The sequence below is a fragment of a genome, unplaced genomic scaffold, assembly GCF_019419815.1.
Source record: "Pyrus x bretschneideri cultivar Hongxiangsu unplaced genomic scaffold, Pyrus_bretschneideri_v1 Contig33, whole genome shotgun sequence".
In the NCBI taxonomy this organism is placed as follows: Eukaryota; Viridiplantae; Streptophyta; class Magnoliopsida; order Rosales; family Rosaceae; genus Pyrus; species Pyrus x bretschneideri.
This window is the reverse complement of record NW_025999646.1, coordinates 4,775,874-4,797,851: the sequence shown is the minus strand read 5'-3', so window position 1 is coordinate 4,797,851 and position 21,978 is coordinate 4,775,874. Positions and strand designations below refer to the sequence as shown.

General features: G+C 36.4%; 2 protein-coding genes and 1 long non-coding RNA gene across 8 annotated transcripts; 1 reads left to right on the top strand and 2 right to left on the bottom strand.

Annotated features, from left to right (window-relative positions):
- Positions 1-3,467: 3,467 nt before the first annotated feature.
- LOC103936824 (disease resistance RPP13-like protein 4) lies at positions 3,468-21,947 on the top strand. 2 transcript variants are annotated; one of them, XM_048591284.1, is made up of 6 exons: positions 3,468-3,636; positions 3,820-3,872; positions 4,630-4,712; positions 7,866-9,661; positions 9,948-10,678; positions 21,598-21,947. In XM_048591284.1, exons 4-6 carry the CDS (start codon positions 7,870-7,872, stop codon positions 21,676-21,678), a joined length of 2,604 nt encoding a protein of 867 aa, XP_048447241.1. In that variant the 5' UTR covers positions 3,468-3,636; positions 3,820-3,872; positions 4,630-4,712; positions 7,866-7,869; the 3' UTR covers positions 21,679-21,947. The 2 variants fall into 2 exon arrangements, with proteins under 2 accessions (XP_048447241.1, XP_048447242.1); XM_048591285.1 differs by lacking the exon at positions 21,598-21,947 and having other exon boundaries at positions 3,470-3,636; positions 3,817-3,872; positions 9,948-10,990.
- On the bottom strand, positions 11,071-15,522 carry LOC108866937 (tonoplast dicarboxylate transporter-like). 5 transcript variants are annotated; one of them, XM_048591290.1, is made up of 7 exons: positions 14,955-15,093; positions 13,835-14,082; positions 12,722-13,199; positions 12,192-12,235; positions 12,015-12,110; positions 11,392-11,905; positions 11,071-11,274 (listed from the first exon to the last, which is right to left on the bottom strand). In XM_048591290.1, the coding sequence occupies exons 2-7, from the start codon at positions 14,057-14,059 to the stop codon at positions 11,237-11,239; spliced, it is 1,395 nt and encodes a 464-aa protein (XP_048447247.1). In that variant the 5' UTR covers positions 14,060-14,082; positions 14,955-15,093; the 3' UTR covers positions 11,071-11,236. The 5 variants fall into 5 exon arrangements, with proteins under 5 accessions (XP_048447247.1, XP_048447246.1, XP_048447243.1 ...); XM_048591289.1 differs by lacking the exon at positions 13,835-14,082 and having other exon boundaries at positions 12,782-13,214; positions 14,955-15,522; XM_048591286.1 differs by lacking the exon at positions 13,835-14,082 and having other exon boundaries at positions 12,722-13,214; positions 14,955-15,518.
- LOC103942768 lies at positions 18,560-21,132 on the bottom strand. Its single transcript, XR_007260822.1, has 2 exons — positions 21,065-21,132; positions 18,560-19,984 (listed from the first exon to the last, which is right to left on the bottom strand). It is a non-coding gene; the product is annotated as an uncharacterized LOC103942768 (long non-coding RNA).
- Positions 21,948-21,978: the final 31 nt, after the last annotated feature.

Below are 21,978 nucleotides of genomic sequence, written 5' to 3'. Positions count from 1 at the left end.
GATCCGACGACCAAAAACTTAAAAGGTATGGGATAAGTAAAAAGGGGTGTGTGGATATCACACCCCTTAATTAAAATCCCTAATTTATGCATCTTTCTTTTTTGTTTCCTATTTTGATTGTTCTTGCCATGGGGCATCTGCAACACATCTAAACAAAATTGTTACGTAATCAAAACTAAAATAACCAATATAAAATACCTTGCCAAATCTATTTAGTATAAAGTTAACACGATACTCAAATTTATTTAGTAGGAGGTTAACTTCCCAAATTTATTTAGTAGAAAGTTAGAAGGGAATGAATAAAAAAAAAACATATACTCTATCTACCTAATAGATAGGTAACTACACAAACAGAATACGTAGAATAAACCAATTTCTTTATATAAAAACATAGAATGTATCTACAACATAAAAAAACAAATTGATATTACTATTCTAAATATCTCCGCCTAGCACCGCCTAGGTGCTAGGTGGTTAGCTACCACCACGATTAATACCTAGGCGTTTGAAAATTAAGAAGGGATGCCTAGACCTAGTGAGACGCCCGCCTAAAACCACGCCTAGACACTCGCCTAGCCCGACCAGACTTGCCTAGGTTGCAATTCACTTAGACAGAAAATATCTAACTTTCATTTTGCATTTTATTTTTTCAATAAATTGTAAGAGATTTGTTGAATACTTAAAGGAATACACATTATATACTTATTCCCAATGTTTTCATTATGTTCCAATAGCTCATAATATATATGTCATTTCATTTTGTAGTTTATGATGAAATCATATATATTTTAAGTATAAACAAACACTTATTTACACGAAATATAATAGATTTAATTGAATCCGCCTAGTCCGCCTAGACCCCGCCTAGCCGTCTAGGAGTTAGATCCCAACCCGCCGACCAACTAGCGCCTAGTGTCTTTTAGAATCACATATTGAAAAACACAAATTCCCAAACTCATCATACCTCCAATATAGGCAATGGAACTTCGAAAACACAAGCCTTATACAAATATGAATGTAACATCCCACATCGACCAGGGGAGTGGATCCTGTAAACCTTATATGTATATTCCCATCTTTACCTAGCACGAGGCCTTTTGGGAGTTCACTAACTTCGGGTTCCGTCGGAACTCCGAAGTTAAGCGAGTTCGAACGAGAGCAATCCCAGGATGGGTGACTTACTGGGGAAGTTCTCATGTGAGTTCGCAGAAACAAAACCGTGAGGGTGTGGTAGGGGTCTAAAGCGGACAATATTGTGCTACGGTGAAGTCGTGCCCGAGATGTAGTGGAGGCCCGGACTTGGATGTGACAATTTGCTATCAGAGCCAATCCTTGCCCGGAAATGTGCCGACGAGGATGTCGGGCCCCTAAGGGGGGTGGATTGTAACATCCCGAAGTTCTCGTGTGAGTTCCCAGAAACAAAACCGTGAGGGCGTGGTAGGGGCCCAGAGCAAACAATATTGTGCTACGGTGGAATCGAGTCCGGATGTGGTGGGGGCTTGGGCGGGGATGTGACAATGAACCTTACAATTGCTTTCCTTATATTTACTGGCATTGTAGAATAAACATAGGAGTGTGATATCTACATATCCTTTTTTATTTCTCACACATCCTTCTAATTTTTGGCCTTCGAATCGGATGAATAGAAGAAGATCAAAAGACAAAAATTAATAGGGGGTGTGGATAATACACCCTTAAACATAAGAGGAAAAAGAAAAAAGAAAGTTGAAGAAGATTAATGGAGGTGGCAAGTGAAAAAATTCCAAATAAAATGTAGTTCAAATATTAACAATGGGAATTTGTTTAAGCAACTTTTAATCCTTCTTGGAATCGGGGCTGAATTCTGTAAAGCTCTTTCTATAGTTCCTTTTTTTTGCATCTACTATAGATGGCTTTGCTAAAGATAACCTGGGTCTTGTGATGGGGTTTTCCGAGATTCTACAAGTTATTTTCTTGGTGGTTTCTCACTGAGCTTGGGGTATCGTACTTCTTTATATGCAGAGCTTCATGTTGTCATTCTTGCTGTGGAATTGGCTCATGAGCGGGGTTGGCAAAATTTATGGCTTGAAAGTGACTCTTCTAGCGTGATATCTTTTTTTGCTTCTGGTTTTTTTCTCCTCCTTGGTCACTCCAGACTCATTGGAAGAACGATATTTTTCGATTGCAGCACATGGTGTTCTGTTGATCTCATACATTTCGAGAAGGGAATGCAGTTGCTGATAAATTGGCCAATTTAGGCATTCTCTCGTCTTCACTTGTTTGACATGCCACTCCTCCTATAAAGATTCTTCCTTTTTTGCAATCAGATTTCTTGGGTATGTCGGTCTACAGGTTTATCTCCCATTCTTGATGTGTGGTTTTCTTTTTACCTAAATTTTTTTTGGATTTTCCTTTTTTGGTTTGCAATTTGTCTTACAAGTTCTTACTTTTTAGGATTTATTTTAGAGAGTTTTGGTCTTATGTCCACCCTTTACTTTTCTTGTATCTTCTATTTTCAAGAGGGTTAACGTCTGGTCCCTTTTTTTCTTGTATTTTATTTTTCAAGAGGAGTAATGTGTATGTCTCTTATCTTTTCTTGTATTATGTTTTTCTTGCTTTATAAGGGATAAGTTTTTTGTCCATTCTGACTAGGTATAACTTTTTTTTAATCAATAAATTCCTCTCAAACTGCCGATGTTCCAATTTCAAATCATAACAATTAAAAACCAATAAATCTAAGTCTGGACATAAAATCATGTTTCTATTCACTTTTTAAAGTTAACGGCATATGGTGACTGAAAGATAATGATTTATTAAGTCTCTACTGAATAAAGAAGGTTACCATACGGGTTTAAATAATAAATCGAATTGTCTAATAATTAAAGGGCAATAACAATAACAATAATAGAGTTTGTCCTGACTTAAAGTTCATGAAGATATTATTGTTTGTCCTGACTTAAAGTTCATGAAGATGGACTTCGTTTAATGTTGTCATCCATTACATGTTATATACACGTCATGGCTATCATCCGTCACCCACAAGAACCATGATTAACAGCAGTCGACAACAATAATAGAGTTTTGTGGACCGTCAAAAGATAAAAAAGTTCTTGTGTTCACTAATATTTCAAATAATTTAATCTTTAAATTATAAACTTTTGTATTTTCTAACTATTAAAATGTCTGTATTTTCTAAATAAAAATCTAACTTTTAAAATCTTAAAATATATGACTTAGTACTATGATCTAATAATATTTCTTTTTACTTGTAAGTGAGGAGTTTTACGTTCGATTCTCATCAAAAGCTAATTCAAATCACATTATTACTAACTCATTTGCAAGGCTTAAACTTATTCCCTCTATCTTAGTATAAATAATATTGTTTGTTTTTTTTTAAATCAAAATATAAAACCGGACTATCTTAGAAAGTCCCAAAAGATAATCAGTGCCCCCTACTTGTGTGCGTATCTCTCTCTCTCTCTCTCTCTCTCTCTCTCTCTCTATATATATATATATATATTGTTGCAATGAAATATCAAACCCAAGAGTACAAGTTATAAGGCGTTTTTCATGTAGTCTTGGTGCATCAATCTCACTGATTACACAGTCAGATGCAGATGAAGCAGCTAGCTAGCTTTCACCAGGAAACAAAACAAGGTATTCATCTTCTTCTCCATCTTTCCTGCTAATTATACTATAGATTACAGAGTAAAAGCCATCAATTAATAATTTCTGGTTTCATATACATACATACATATACATACATACATACATACATACATATATATATATATATATATATTATCACAAATGGATTAATTCTTTGTATCTGATCAGCAGGATTTGAAGTCCTCCGATAGTCAAGTCCAACTCGATCGATTACGTTAATTTGAGTATGTGCTCCTGAATGATGATAGATTCATTATTGTCAAGTTCTTAGTTGATTCGGTCGTGCCCTCGATCTATATGTTTTGGACGTCAAGAAAGGATGATGTTTTATGCCAAAAAAATACTTTAAATGTTCTTAAAAACTTGATTTTTGTGAAACTACCAAAACCAGATCATATATGTGATGAATAGAGCAAAATATTAAGAAAACAAATTGAGTTTGTTATGAATAATATTTTATATTAAATAAAGGCACAAGATCTATATGATCTAGAAGTTTATTTCTCTGTCTGACTCTATTTCTTGGGGTTAAGTAAAGGGCACTGTGAATTAGTATGAATAAAGGCACAAGTTTAAGGGTAAAACACACATGTATCTCTTTCATGTTCCTTCTCACTTTATAATTTATTTCTCAACACATTTATCAGTAAGACATGCATGCTTTTGACGCTGCACTATATAGTGAGAAATAATTCATCGTAAAAAGACGATCACTACTTCCTCGCCTTAGACCATCTCCTAGAGGATTACCTCGATGAAAATCCTTTATGCGACTCAATTCTTGCTTTTATAGAGGAATTATCTTCTTGCTAAGAGGGTATTTTATTGTAGTATATGGAGTTCGATGAATCAAATAGTCTTTGAAGGATCATCTCCCTATATTTCTTTATGAAACTTTTATAGTGATGATTATCATTTATTCACAATTACTTTTACCGTTGACGTTTTGTTAAAACTCCCTTTATATGGCTCTCTTTGTAGATTCACCATTAGCAAGGGCAGCAGGTGCTCTGTACTCGACTGGGGAGGTCACTTCAAGTTCGAAGTTTGGCCACGTCAACCGGGTAATTCTAAACTCGAATTCGTGTTTCAAAGCCTTGATTATATAAACAATCACTATGGAGCATGAACCCAATTTAATAATTTATAAAATTATATATCATATCGTGAATTTCTTGAATTATGTTGTTTGTGAGTTATGCGGAGTTACTGACCAAAAATCTGGAAATCAATTAAACATACAAAAGGAAAACTAATGAAAATGACTTGAAAACTTTGAGTTTTAATGATAAGGACAAAATAAAGGGTAAAGTGAATAGTACCAGAATTGACTTTTTAGTGTAAAAATGTAATTTTTCATTAAAATAAACAGTACCATGAGTTTTTCGTTAAAATTTCCTTAAACAAACCCTAAACTCGAATTCTGCAAGAATTAAATCTCGAGTCGTATTTGACAAAGCCCAAACTATCAGCCCAACGCTTGAGCTGAACTAACTAGTGCTCGCGACTGAGCCGAACAGACAGCGAGGTCAAGACATCGTCCTTAACGAACGGACACGCGAGATTCCGGTTGAATCTCGCCGGATTATGGAAATCCAGTGCTCACGATGTTTTTCCTGCGCCGTTAGCCGCATTCTCCCCATGCGACTAACATCATAGTCCCCTCCCTCCTCGACGGAAGTCGAGGATTGGGCAGTGATGGTACCCTCAAGCCACCTGTTTTCTGCATCTGAGTAAGTAACGATGTTGATGTCGAGCCGGTTGCTCCATCCCGCGTCACCCACCAACTACCGTTGGGCTTAGGGCATCTTTTCCAACCAAGAATCGAAGTAAGAAAGAATTAGAGTAAGCATGAAACGCATTACCCATAAATCGGAGTCAAGCATTTGTATTAGGAAAATTTGATTTGAACTCACTTCTTTCTACCGAGAATTTATGATTTATAGCGAAATTTTGACACCTAAATTCGTAAATGTCAGTTTTTATTAAAACTTTCAAATATAACAAAAATTCACATTCTGGAAATCTTATCTGTATATGATGCTCATTAAGTAATTTTCAGGAAATTTTCATGCTTCAATTTTGACCAATGTACCCCCGAAGTTAAAAAACCAAACACCATATGCAGATGAGATTTTTTATGTTCTTTCTTTCTTTCACCAACGGAGGCTGGGATGGAGGTGGAGGCCGACCCCGCCCCCCTGTCATCCTAATGTTTTTGGAAAAACAGATTAATAAACCTTAGTTCCCCGTTGTCTTCTTCCACAAGCTCCTTGCTCCGTGAAACTCCTTTCTCATCCCCAATTCTTTTTTCTTTTCTTTTCTCCATCTTTTTCCCCGTCATCATTGCTCCCTGATACTCTTCTTCCCATCCCCCAGTTCTTTCGACTTCCCCATCTCTTTTCTCCATCTACTTCTCATCTCTCTCTCCAACAACATAGCCACCGTAATATATCCCACAGCCACCATAGCAGTAGATCCGGAGTGTGTATTCAATGCCAAATGTGCACCAAGCGAGTTCCAAATCCGATCTTCGCCAACGACAACCTATTCTTCACCAACTGCAGCTTCGAAACCCATCCTGAAAAAATCATCCTGAACCCGTGCAGCTTGAGGCCCATCATCGCCGATTGACGAGATTGAGCTGGTGAACGTTCAAGGGAGTCGGTAGACTCGGCTGAAAGGTAGAAGGAACAGGAGTGGTGTGTAGAAAAGTTGGATTTCTTCTGGCGGAGGCTTATCCCAGAATACAAATACCCTCTCTATGGAAATATTGATAATCGCTTGAATGCTTCGAAAAAAAGTGCAATTCCGTTTCTTCGTATTTCACTACGGTTTTGTAAACATACCCTTACAATATGTTTAGATAGAGAAATAAACTTCAAGTTTTTATAGAAATCAGAATTTATAAATTAACATGCATGGATTCTCTCGCTTGGATTCATATATATATAAATTTATAATGTCTAGATATAAACAAAATTTGTAATTCTTAAGTTTAAACTCCAAGTAAATATGTGTTAATTTTAGATTTCTATGAGTAATAGTTTAAAAATAATAAATTCCATATTTCAAATTTTTTTGTTGTTTTAGGTTAAGTAAATAAGAAAACTCAAAAACATAAAAAAATAAAATTTCATTATTTTAAAATCCTTTAGTAATATTAAATTTATTCATCCAAATAAAATGCTAGAGCAAACTAGCCAATAGCCATATTTGAGCTCTGCTCTCCAGTGAAGTCTCGGCTTTGGGCATCGCTGCCCAAATTCGTTTCAAACTTGGGTTCCTTATTGGGCCAGAAGCCCAACCCGTTTTCCAAGTTTTTGTCGGGCTATATTTTTTCCACCTTAGCCCAGCATGCATACGTCGAGTCAACAATGGCAAAACTAAACTCAACGGGATATAAAATGAGAAGCTCCACTTAACTATTAAGAAGTTAGAAAACTAGCGAAGCCAACAATAGCGAGGAAGAAGCTGAATGAGCCATCACTCTAATCTTTATTCAAAGACATGTGCATGAAGCATTACAAACATGGTACCTTGCTAAAGAGGGTCCTATGGCTCTCTGACTTGCTCTTACAGATCATTCCAATCATGAAACAATAATCTACTTGCTTGAAGCAAGACATAAGTGGAAACAAAGGAATGTAATTTTATTATTAAGCTATTTTTTATGTATATAAAATTTACGCTAGTTAACCATGATTAATCTCGTGTTGCACTCTAAGGAACTGGGGCAACGCTCAGGACCTAGTTGAGGGTGATGAGCAAATCCATATCCTATATTAGGTGTGATTGGCGAAACTAGTTGGGGGTCAAGACAAAGAGAGAAAACACATATCACAAACCTTTGATCCCATCTCACTCTCTGCCATTCCCTCTCACTCACTCTATAATTTCTTTCACGATTGGGCATAACATTTTTTTTTTAATTACTATTATTAAGGAGAGGGAAGAATTTGTCATCTTATTTATTTATTTTTTTTATTATAAGCAATGCTCTACACTGATTTACATTAAGGAGAAAATAATAGTTTGAATCCGAGATGCATTGTGTAAAAGAGAGACTCTAACCACCATGGCAATTCCACTTGCTATTTTTCAACTTATTCTATGCTAAAATGTTCTAATATGGATTTTATCTATTTTTAATTGTCTTAAATAATAGTATCATAACTATAATATAACTAAGAGCGAAATGTGTAAAACTGTAACAGATCGATGACGATGCTAGTTGAAGCTCTGGTTCAGGCCGTAACAACACAAGTAGTCAGTGCTGCAGCGCACGAAGCTCAGTTCTGTTTTAATTTCAAAAGTGAGCTTGAGAAGATGAAGAAATGGCTCGGAAAAATGAGATGCTTAGTTGTCGACGCAGATAAGAAACTGAAACTGTCGTCTGATCAGGAAATGATCAAGAAAAATTTGAGTGAGCTAAGGGAAGTGATTTATGAAGCCGACAACGCATTGACGGATTGCCTCATTAGGGAGGAAGAAAAGAAGAAAAAGAGGTTCTTCTCATGCTTGTTGCCTCTGGATCCGGTTTTCCCGCATGAGATGGGCAGGAGGTTGACGAAGATTAATTCTGATATGAAGGACGTGCACGATGAGTTGGTCAAGTATTTGAGTGCATCAGCTACTGCCGATAGTAGTTTGAGCGAACACATCAGCAGCAGCAGGCGATTTGTTGGTTCACTAAACCCACATAAGACATATGGATTGGATGGGGACATAGAAAAGTTGAAAGGGTGGATACTTTACGACGACGAGAAGGAACCAGCAATGAACTACATTGGCATTGTGGGGATGGGGGGCTTGGGCAAAACCACCCTTGCTCAACAACTCTTTAACGATTCTCAAATCTTGGATCACTTTGAAAAGACAATGTGGGTATGTGTTTCAGGAAATTTCTGCGAGCAGTGGATCCTGAAGAAGTTACTCAACAAAGTTAATGAAGAAACGTCTTCCTCGGAGAGTGATGAAATTTTGCGCAGACTCATCAATGTCCTTAACGGTAAATCCTATCTCATTGTCCTGGATGATGTGTGGCCTTACAGAAACAAGTCAGATTGGTTGAAAGACCTGTGCTCCAAGCTGCCAACATCAGTTGGTAAATCCAGCTGCATCATTATTACAACCAGGATAGAAGACGTTGCGCAAACAATGGTTCTTAGAAACACACAAATTCATTACCATAAACGTCTGAAGGACGAAGACGGCTGGGATTTATTCAGTGAATATGCATTTCGAAAAAGCAATGGAGAATGCCCTGGTGATGATTATAAAGATGTTTCACTGCGTATCCTGAAGAAATGTGGTGGCCTTCCTCTGGCAATAAAGACTTTAGGAAGCTTATTAGCTGCGAAGGTTGATTCTCTTTTAAAATGGACAGACATTTCGAAAAAATTCCATGCACTCACAACCGAAGGAGAAAATGTAGATGTCATCAACTCTCTGCAGTTAAGTTATGATGAACTTCCACATACCAGTCTCAAGCAATGCCTATTGTGCGTCTCCATTTATCCCGAAGACTTCGAGATAGATGCCGAACAGTTGATTCACTGGTGGGTTGGGGAGGGCCTCGTCCAGCAAAAGGATTCAAAAACAGCTATAGAATTGGGATATGAATATCTCGCAGAACTAGTGAACAGATGCCTGCTGGAAGTAGTGGATCGGCGATGGTATGATGGGAAAGTTTATAAGTGCAAGATACACGATATGGTGCGGGAGCTAATTATCAAGATTGCGGGAGAGGAGGCATTTTGCATCTTCAATGAGCAAGGAAAGCTAATGCAGAAACATGAGCAAAATGAGCAAAAGCCACGATGGTTCGGTATCAGCGAAGATATGGATGATGACCAGAAGGAATTAGAAGTTAATCCAAAGTTGAGGACTTTTTTTCTCATGTCAAGCCCACCTAATAACTTTGGCAAGAATCTTGGGTTACTGGAGTCCCTCAGGGTGTTGGACCTGTCTTACTCTAAAGTTGTCAAAGATAGCAGTACCACATCTCCAGGTAGAACGTACTTTAAATTCTTCATCATGCTTTCTAATTTCGATCTATTGAGTGCATGCGCTTGTATATGTAATGTTTGTGCATTAAAAAAAATGATTATCACGCTCCTCTTTTCTTCCTTTATGCACACCTACTTTATTTATGACCTTTGGATATAATAAATCAAAGGAATAAAATAAACATGAGTGTGTATAAGAAGAAGAGACATGTAGAAATCATTTTCCACAAACAAAAACAAAAAACGAAACAAAACAAAATATTCCATCTCACATGTTTTATTTAACAGTGTTGTGTGCTGAGGATCTCTTCAACTATATCAGTTCTCTAAAACGCTTAGCATGTCTAAACTTGAGTGGAACTCAGATACGGGAAGTCCCATCTTCGATTCAGAAACTGCTTAACCTCCAGCTTTTGGTGTTGAACGGATGCAAAAAATTAGTCAAAATACACCCGTCCATCAAATGTTTGAAGAGGCTCATTGTCTTGGACGTTGGAGATTGTCCCCTTGATTGCCTACCCAAGGGTTTGGGGAGCCTCTGTCTTCTACAAGAACTCACCGGGTTCAAGGTGGTGAATCCGGCCAAAACACAACGTTGCGCCCTTCGTGAGCTCAGCAAACTAAAGAAGCTAAGAGTTCTTCGAATTGTCCTAAGTGCTGACACTGAAATCTCCCAAGATGAAATGGGCATCCTATCAAGTCTCAGCAATCTCAAAGTCCTTACCATTGATGCTGAAGAATGTAAAGAACGGGAAACTTTGGTAAAGTTAGACGGGCTTAAGATGCCTCCAAATCTCAGGGAGCTGTATGTAAGGAATTATCATTCCAACACAATGCCCAACTGGTTTCATCCGAATGTGCTTTCTGAATTGCAGTATCTCTGTGTTGAGAATTGTGACATTAAGAAACTGACCAGTGATCAGTCCACTTGGAAACATGTTGAGGGTTTGTGTTTGAAGTTGCTGAACTATGAGGAAGATGGGGAGAACTTGATGAAAATTATGCCTGCACTCCGCTACATGGAGATTAGCCATTGTTCAAGGTTCAAAAATCTTCCCCGCGAGGTTAAAGAGCAAGGAGTTTGGAGAAAGCAAAATTGATCAGTGTATAGTGATCAATAACAGCCCAGAAAATCACCATCTCCATGGAAGCCTCCGATCATTGATTTATCTTGGTTACTCTAGCCTTAAACTTTGTGTGCGATATATGTTGTGGTGTGCTGTTAAAACTTAAATTTGCTTGGGATGTAATGTTAGTTTATTAGAGATGATGTAATGGTGTGATCTTGTATAATAAGCAAAAATATATATGCATTAGTTGTACTTTATTTATTTGTTTGGTTTAAAGTTAATTTGATTTGAAGTACATAATCACACATGTTTATAAGGTTGATCATCATGGACATCATATATGAAATGTAAATTTAAAATCATGCTTTGAATTCATATAAGTATCTCAGAATCACAAATAGACTCACAGATGAATGGAATCATAGGACTATCGCTAACAAAACATGTTCTGCTTTTTGTTATGCCTTGAGATTTTGTGAGACATCATAACATTATTGAACTTTCAAGTCATTGAACTGGTTCACTTGTCCTAAATACATAAACTCCTGCAATAGCCAAAACTCAATAGTTACTTATGAACTACAACATCAAGTAGAACTAATGAAGATGAAAATTGATCAAAATTTAAGTGAGCTAAATAATGAAGAGAAAAGGAATGTTACCAAGAGTGGGCATCAAAAGGGACAACACAGCAATCCCAACAATCTTCAATGGCAAGCCAATCTTGATCATATCTTGGATCTCAATGTGGCCAGTGGCGAATCCTACGGTATTTGAAGGAGTTGCCGTAGGAAGCAAGAAAGCAAATTGTGTCCCAATGCCACCCGGAATCATCAGAAGGAGAGGATGGACATGCATACTTTTGGCAATTTGAATTAGGAGAGGAATAATAAGCGTGGCTGTCGCATTGTTTGATGTGATCAACTCAGTGATGGAACTACTTATGAGACACACAGCAGGAGCAATGGCAACATATGGGACTGCCTCCAAAAAATCTAGGGTTTCAGATAATAAATTAGCAAGGCCACTGGATCGAACTCCGTCAGCTATGGCTAAACCAGCACCTAGTAACAATATGATATTCCAGGGTAGCTTCTTGCATTTTTCCCAGTCCATCAACTTCTCACCTTTTTGTTTTTTGCTTGGAATTATGAACAAAAAAATTGCAATCATAACCTACAAACATTTCAAGTCACACTTGAAAATTTGATCCAACGAAAGGTCTGTGTATATGGCTATTTCGTGTTTAAAGTTAGAACACCTAAGAAGAAATGTCAATACTCACACTGACAGTTCCATCTCCGGCACGTCCGTTGAAGAGGACTCCCCAGCCCGGAATATCCTCCGTTATGCTTCTTGTCATCCACAAAACAATCAGCATCTGCAGAAAATGCTAGTCATAATAACTGAAGGACACATCCATACTAAAAAACTATGCGAAACTGAGTACTTGGGGACGCACCGAAAACAAAGCCAGTACCAACTTCTCAGCAAAAGCCATTGGACCTGCCGGTTGCCGCATCAACACTTGTAAGTTGATTTGGAAATATAATTACACAGAAGGTGTTCTCTAGTGCCTAAGATTGGATACCGAACACTGGGCCAAAAGCCAAAAAGAACAGTTTCTAAAAATAAAAAAAAACCAAAAAGAACATGACCAATACGGTGATACCATGTGTTACCTATTTTATTATGGCATTTGGGGTATTCACAACAATTGCCGTAAAAAAGAGTGGTTTTTTCGAAATTGCATTTGTAAGAAACATTTTTTCTCATCAACGCTTTAATATCAGTACTTTCATTAGAAACACGTTGATTTTTTATTAAAAGTCCTACTCCCTCAAAAACACATTTAAATGTTTTTTGCCTAATTTAGTTAGAAGCAGTTTTTGTTGTCAAAAAATTCACAGACAACAATGCATGATTGACTTAAGATACACCACAATTTGATGTTGATTGCATGTAAGTTGCTCTAAGTTTGAGGGCTCCTACCTAGCAATTCGAGTTCCTTCTTCAAATGGGCTTTGTCTAAATAAACAGAGAGAGCCTGGCCTGAACCCCTTGGGCAATACAAGGAGCAAAGCAAACCCCACAAAGCCAAGAACATCAACAATGCCGAAGGGAAGGCGAAACAGAACCAGGTGCTGAAGGTGATTGGAGCTGCTTGTGGGAAATAGCTCTTCCACATTCCAACCAATATGAGATTGACACCTGTCCCCGTCAGAGTGCTCATCCCTCCTATGGTTATGGAGTACAACACCCCCAGAATCACGGCTTTGCAAAAGTTGCTCACAACCACGGACTGGTCGGGACCCGTCGGAAACCGCCGGAGAATGCCGGTGGCTACGGGCATCATCATCACCGCAGTTGCCACGTTGTGCATCCACATGCTGATGAATGCTGCGGTCCCACATATTCCCAGCAGCAGCAATGGCGGATTCAAGGGATCTCCGCAGAACACCAGGGTTATCTGTGTTCTGGAATACTAGGTAAATCAACTTGTCCAATTTGTAAATGTAAAAATAAATACGTTAATCAATATTTAAATAATAATTCAAACATCAAGAAATTTTTCAATGTGCCGTAAATACTGCCCGACTGATCAAGGGTAATAATATATTTTGTTGGAAACTGAAAAAAGAAAATCCAACCAATTTTATTATGACACTTGCTGTACCGAGTCGTATTTTCGGCACATTAAATTTTTTTTCTCAATCATCAACAACCACATCATATAGTTTCCAAAATTTAGTTTAAATAGATGGTCTCTTTAGCATTACCATAAATTATTCTTGTACATGAAGTCCAAAGTTTGTTTCTCCTTCACTAGTATCGCTTGAATCCAAAAAAGAAATTATTTTGAAAACCCTAAGCGGATAGTATACGACAGGGTTCGAGCACAATGTGGTTGTCACCCTAGTAGGGTTCAGACACTAAGGCACTCAATTCTCAAGTTGTGACACATATTAATGTTGTCGAAAATATATTTATGTTTTCTTTAAACAATGTATTTATGTTTGCTTTATTGATGCCAATAATATTATGTGAGCGATGTATCACATGAATGGGTTAATACGAGAAAACAACAATGAAAAGAGGACTCACATTCAAGGCCAATCTTTTGTGTATGTTATAATGCTCAACGGCGAGAGCCAAAATAAAGCTTCCAAGAACGAGGGCAATAACATCGTTCGTGTAAGAGTGGGCAACATCATCTGCAGAGGCAATTCCGAAGAGCGGGAAGAGGAAGAGAGGGGACATTGAGGTAACTGGCATCGGCACGGCCTCCGTGAGCCACCAAGCAAACACCCAGGCAAGCACGGCCAACATATTCCGGCTAGCGATGGCGCCATCTAAGTTGACACAGAGGCAAATAACGGTGCTCAAAAGAGGCCCCAGGAGGATGGACAAGTTCTTGGATGGTAGAATGGATTCCAGTGAAGAAGGGTAGCGGATTTGTGAGTTATGGTTTGGATTTGGATCATCAAGTGGGAGAAGTGGGATTTTGGGGTCATTGGAGGGAGGACTATCCATTTGATTCTTGTTGATTTTGGAATGAAATGTATGAGAATTCAAATTCACGTTTCCTTTCTAACGTAACATTTACCATGGATTAGTAAAGCGTTATTGACGCTCCTCTCTTGCATTTCCGTATTCTTGGACAAAAGTGCATTAATTTAGGAAGAAAAAATAGCTAAATATATTTTTTCAATATTTAAAATTTCGATAGGATATAGAAAAACTAATAAAAATGATTCGAAAACTTTGAGTTTTAACGATAAGGATAAAATAAAGGATAAAGTGAATGATACATGATTGACTTCTTAATATAAAAATATGATTTTTCGTTAAAATGAACAGTACCGGAAGCTTTTCATTAAAGTTCCCTATTATATATCAATGGGATTAGTCAGTGAACTAACTAGTAAATGACAGATTTCTCAAATCTAATCCAATGAATTTCCGGGCAAACCAAATTTAAAATTATCGTATGTAATATAATATGGCTGCAATAGCTTTCTACCAAACAAGAAATGCAAAAATAACCGAGGGAAATTGTGAACGAATAGAGAAGTAAAATGTTTGCCATTTGGTCCCTTCCTTTGTTTTTCTCATGTATCTGTACGCTTGTACTAAAATAACCATTAAGCATAATAATCACAGCATAAATAACCATTAAGATGATCCATCTTAGCAGAGAAGCATGGTAGCCAGAGAAACTCACATTCAAGGCCAATCTTCTGTGGATGTTATAATGCTCAACAGCAAGAGCCAATATAAAGCTTCCAAGAAGAAGGGCAATAACATCGTCCATGTAAGATTGAGCAACATCATCAGCAGAGGATATTCCAAAGAAAGGGAAGAGAAAGAGTGGGGACATAGAGGTAATTGGCATGGGCACGGCCTCCGTGATCCACCAAGCAAACACCCACACTAGCACTGCCAACATGTTCCGGCTGGCCACCGGGCCATCTAGCTTCACACAGAGGCATATGATGGTGCAAAGAAGAGGTCCGAGGAGGATGAAGAAGTTCTTGAGTGTTATAATGGATTTCAAGGATGAATGGAAGCTCTGCGACCGTTGGATTTGATCGTGGAGAGGGAGAAGCGGGGTTTTGGGGTCTTCGGATATTGGATGATGATCCATGTTATTGATGTTGGATTGGATTACGGAAACCACTTGGTTATATAATGCGAGGAAATGGTGCTTTTATATTCGGTTTTGTATACAAAGAAGTAAGGCTTTTCTATCTAGTTATGCATACAAGGAAGTAAGGTTAATTGGTTGGCCGGTGTAGTGTGTCCGTCTTTTTGTCTTTGAGTTTGAGGCTTTTTTATTTATTTATAGATTAATGCCATTTAGGCTGACAAATTGTTCATGTTACTGATACACACTCTAATACAAATAAATTCTATAAATTAAAGTGTTTTAAAATATCGCTTATCAAAACATATACAATAGTAGACAAATTTGTCTTTCTTTTTATACATATAATGTCACACGTAGGTATTGTAGATCATATTCATGCGAGTTTTGAATAATATAACTTATGTGTAAGAAGTTTTTGACTCATTCATCACTAAAGTAGTAGTAAACAAGTTTGGCTTTCATTTTGGTATTGCTAATTAAATTGGACTTTGCTACTTATTGTCATTTATTCGCTAAGAGTTCGCAAAATTTATATCCAAGAACATGGCAAAGTGTGACATTTTCTAATAGATTACCTCTCATTCAAATTTAGTGCGGGCAAAGAGGCCACGAAACAGAGCCACGTGTGCAGAAAAGGACTACAAATTGCCACAACCATTGAACTTGATAATAATGCAAGGTCCAGTCCGGCTATCATCTGAATGATTGTGCTATATTGTTTTCTTGAAAAAATTTTTAATTGTGACGGGAACAAATGTGGTACATTACGTGTTTTTATGTAAGTTGTAGAAAATTATATTTTTTAAATTATTAACATTTTGACACACATATTTTATTATTTATATAATGACACGTGGTGTATCATCCTTTGTGACGGTCACACTAAAAAAATCTCTCATTTTCTTGGCCTTGAAATGATTTGTCAGTATACATGGCAGACCCAAATTCATTTTTTCACTGATGATTCAGCTTACAGGTAGTTTTGGAGCATTTTTTTAGGATAATGTTAATATGACTATCAATTTTAAATATTGAATTATTACTAATTAACGTACTTATTTTTCTATATGTATAATCCGATCATGTAAAAATAATACATATCAACCAATAGAAGTTGGACTCTAAACTTCAGTGTAATCTACTGCTCAAATAATAATCACAACTTAGAGGTCGATTTAGCTGGAGCAATCCTAAATTTAGTAATTTAAATGATATTATAATTTGCAGTAAGTTTAATATTTTTTGGTTTTAAAATCTCTACGTCGAGACAATCACAAAAAATAGAAATAAAAACCCATAACTGCCTTGTGGAACACACATTATAGCTATCCAACTTTGTGGTTTCTATCGATCGAGAGGACAAAATTGCCATTATAAGAGCAATAATGCCCAATCAAACACAATCACTAAGGTAGGGGTATAATTATATGTGTGGTCCTCCTCTTCTTTTGGCCTTTTTCCTTCTTTTCCTTTAGTTTTCTTAAAAATGGTTGGTGGCTAGTATTGTCATGGCCCCAAGTTTGGTTTTGCCAAATCTTGTTACATGTTCAAAGTCACATGATCAATTATTCTAGCTGCAATCAATTTCGAAAGATAACGTGTGGGATTGAAAATAAGACCATCAAAACTCATATCACTTAGTAATACGTAATTTGTTGGTGAAAATGACATAAAACACGTATTGGGCAAGGCATTGATGATTCTTCTCCAAGTATCTCACACGAGATCAGGAAATAATGTCAACATGTGTATAAGTAGGGCATCAATCCTTCATGTGAGGCCATGTACATTTGATTTTATTTTGGAATAACTGAAGAAAGTTGGAGTTACATCATAAAATTAATTGGCAATATGATGAATAGACCAACTTACTTATAAGCTCATATGCAAGGTCCCTCATCCCTTCAATATGGGATTCATTCTCAACACGCCCCCCCTCATGCGTGGTAAATTTCAAACCTAACACATGAACAAACACAAACAGGATGACATGAAACGCGTGTGGCCGTTGGGCTTCACACGTGGGACAACCTTCTCTAATATCATGAAAAGTTAAGATTCTACCATAAAAGTCTATGCAAAGTCCCTCCTCCCATCAATGTGAAATTTATTTTCAACAATAACTACTTAATTCTTTCATTTCTCTTCTTTCAAGTTTCAGCCTCACTTTCATTTCCTCTAGCCATGATCTCCACGCGTGAGTATATCTTTCGATTCATCTGTTCATTCACCGCGAGGGAAAGGTCGAGTAACACAAAAAGCTTGAAAATGAGAGTGACTAGGGAAGCTTCCTTCTCTGTTTTCTAGTATGCAGTCCCTAGTAGGTTCAGATGTTCATATTCTCATCAGTCGGACGAAGACTATTGTTGTCTGTTCTTTCGCACTTTGAGAGAGACAGTATTTGAGAAACATTTATATGCTGATCAATTATTCGTCTTTAGTTTTTGGTGGTAAGTCAACTGCATATATTTATGATCATGTGAAAGTGGTTTTATGGGTTTTGGATTGCCAGAGATAATGTGCTAGCAAATAAGAAAGTAAAATAGCACTCAAAAGGAAGTATTGGTTGCAGCTTCTCAGAAAAAATTTTGTTTGATAGTAAATGCACACCCCCGGAATAGTTCAGATGATATTTGTGTAAAAAAAATTTATTTAGGTTAAAAAAGATGGGGCTTTACTTTTGTACGCCCAACACACGAATTTAATCAGGCCCGTTTCACTACAAATTTGGAGGCCCATTATTCGGTTCATAGCTAAAACTTTACAAAGTTTGACCCGTTGCGCTGAATTTGTGAATTTTTCGTCAATCTGAAAGTTATCATCATCAACTCCTCCCTCGTTTTCTCATAGGTACCAAAGTAGTCGCCACCGAACCTTTGCATTCCTTGAACTTACTTGCACCGTGCGAAGGGGAACAAGAGAACCTAGCATGTCCCTTCCTGACATCCTCTTGTGATACCATCAGACCAACCATCGATTAGTTGACATCGTTAGAGAATGTTAGGTCGATCGGCACATGCTAGGGTCTCTTGCTGGTCCCGCCATGATGCAAGTAAAGGAATGCATAGGTATTTTGAGGACAATTGCCGGCGAGTACATTGGTACCTATGAGGAAACGAGGGAGTAGCTGATGATGGATATCTTGGAGTCAAAGAAATGAAGAAATGGACGTCATAAAATGGAGCCAAGGAAATGTATTTGATGTATAGAAGATATTAGAAAGTACTACCCGCACGTTGCTGCAGGATTAGAAAATGCATGAAATATCATGTTTAAAATATAAAAAAGTTTGTGCTAATAGTAAATTGTTTCAATTTAGGTACAATGAATTGAAACTTATAACAATCGTACCCAATGTTGTGAGAATAAAGGTTTTGGCTAGAATAACACTGATTATATATGTGTTCCCCTTCTGCATTTGTTGTTCCTGCTAGAATAAGAACAAATTTACAAAATAATTTGCGTATTTTGGTAAGAGATTAACAAATCAGCTATAATTTATGAGAGTAAATGTAAGAATGGATAAAACACTTTAAATAACTATAAGTTCTATAGAAAAGCTTTTCAATCCAACATCATCCAAAACTATGAAATAGAATATATACCATGAATTAAAAAAAAAAAAATTCACAGATTCAACTTTCATAGCATATAAAACACAACTTTCACAATATTCAAATAAATAAAAAAATTGTTGGAAGGCTGAAATCCAAAATTGTTTACCTTGAGCATAAAGGGCTTCGAAAGCTGCAGCCCCAAAAAATTAAGAGCAAAGTGCTTTGAAAGAAAAAACAAAAACAAATCATACAACCAAACGACTAACGATATACTCGCAAAACCATTAATAGCATCTTTCAAACCATTCATTATGCTTATTCATGTCATTTTAGTATCAAACGTTTCAGGAATCCAAGCTCATCAAAACATAACTTCAACAAAATACACATAGCAAATCGATACTTAATTTCGCATGATACAACTAAAAAAAGTATAAATACACCGAAGAAGCGACTTTTCGTTCCCAATGGTCATTTTTATGTGTCTTGCTTGCCTTTAGCAACCCATCTACCCAATAACAAATAATCATTTTGTGCCTTTAAGCTCAGAAATGCAAAATATTGATAGTCAAAAACTCAGTTAAAAAAGTAAGGAATCGATAACCTCTTAAGGAAAAACAACAAAGAAAGCCATTGGGTTACCATAGTCAAGCGCTCTCAGTTGCCTTGAAATAGGGGTACCACCATAGACACATATCCAAACCAGACGCAATAGTTCATATTCTCTCAATGCATTGGTTTGACACAAAATACAGAGCCCTAAGATCTTGTAGTACGATTTGGATTTTTCCTGCGCATGCATATACTACAAAAGTAATATAGTTAATTGAAAAAAAAGACTCTGGCTTATCACTTGCAGCCATGTTTCCAATTGCTTCTTGTGTTTTATTAATTTTTCTTCTCTAATTAAAAATAAATCATACATACTCCAAAAACCAAAAAGAAATTGTTGCAAAGGGGAAATTGGAAAACCATACCACATCAAATGTTGCACGGAAGGTATCTGAAGAACCAAGCAGAAAATTATGTGAGCATAGAACCGTCTATCTGCAATTAGTCAGTACACAATCAAAAATTTAAAGAGGTCCTTTATGTTAACAATACAATCACCCATGCTAATTGAATATTCTGTAATGTCAGCTAACACAGCATACGTAGGAAGAGCTTAAATAAAGATAAATGATTTAAACCTTCGACTAAGAAAATGACATCGTACAACATAGGATTGTCTACATACTGCTCCCCCAGATAGACCGGCATGAAGATTTATCCACCATCACAGGCAATTCATACCAAATAAATACTTTATTGCAAAATGACAGTAATTTTAAATGCAAAAAAGCAGCCATAGAATTCAATTTCTTTCCACAAAAACTATATTGAATCAAGCAAATGAATAGACTTTAGTTTTGTTCGAGCAGAATTCAAAAATCTAAAACCTGATGTTAGAAAAGCTTATTAACATCCCAACCAACAACCTTTAGCTCATATTCAAACATTGTGGAATCAGTTTCTACAATGAAACCCGCTACATGAGAGAAAATTTTGACTCATATGGATGATATTACATCTAATTGAAGAAACTAAAGCTAAAGTATAGCAAACTATACTTGTAATAAAGCCAGTTATATTTGTTTAATGATGACATAATATATTTACTTTATCGTGACAAGATAAACTATGTGATCACACAAAACTAAAACTAAGATGCGTTAAATAGTTTTTTTCTTCAATTAGTTCTATATGTCTAAATGGTAATTTTTCATTTTTATTGTAAAACATGTGATTATGGACCTAAACAAATGAATTTTTTATTTTCTCAATACAAGCTATTGAAAGAAAGGATTCAAACTTGATAATTTTGGTGAGAGAAAGTATAAACTCTTGTGAACTCTTAAGTTTAAAATGAGAAGATAAAAGAGAAAAGATTTCGATTTTTGTTGCAGTCCTATTTGATTAGGAATGTAATTGTGTAAATCTTAACATATTTGTGATATCCTTATGGGATTCTACCATATCTTTTAGACTGTATATTATCCTATTAGAGTTGTAATCATATTGTGATAAGAAATTAACCTTCCCTACTGCTATAAATAAAGACACAATGGAGTAGAATAGAACGCGCACCTCACAATTACACATTTATCTCTTCTCTCTCTATGCCGCACCCCCTCTCTCTCTGGCCTCCATAATTGTTCAGCAAATTATGTCTACAACACAACACGTTATCAACACAAGAGTTATGCCTACAACACTTATCAGCACAAGAGAGTTTGATCTTTAATCAGGGGAGCATTACATTTTAATTATTCTTTTATGATTAATTTATTATTTATTGAATTGATTTACATGCTATTAATTCAATTTAATTTTTATGTGTTGAACGTGATACAACGCATTGGAGATGCAATTCCGGTTTTCCGAGATGAATCTTTTACAAATTCAAAGGCTTTTGTTGTTTTCTATCAATTAGATACGTTTAAAATAAAGTAAAATATTTGAAATGACCGTGAAGTATGAAAGCATTCCCCATGATGCATGAACCTCCTACATTTATATCTACCTTCTGATATATATACACACACACACACACGTTTCATGCATTACGCAATTTTTGCTATGTGGAATTTGTGAGGAAAATTATGCCCGCACTCTGCTACATGGAGATTAGCCATTGTTCAAAGTTCAAAAATCTTCCCCGCGAGGTTGAAGAGCAAGGAGTTTGGAGAAAGCAAAATTGATCATGAATAGTGATCAATAACAGCCCAGAAAATCACCATCTCCGTGGAAGCCTCTGATCATTGATTTATCTTGGTTACTGTAGCCTTAAACTTTGTGTGCGATATATATTGTGGTGTGCTGTTAAAACTTAAATTTTCTTGGGATGTAATGTTAGTTTATTAGAGATGATGTAATGGTGTGATCTTGTATAATAAGCAAAAATATATATGCATTAGTTGTACTTTATTTATTTGTTTGGTTTAAAGTTAATTTGATTTGATGTACATAATCACACATATTTATAAGGTTGATCATCATGG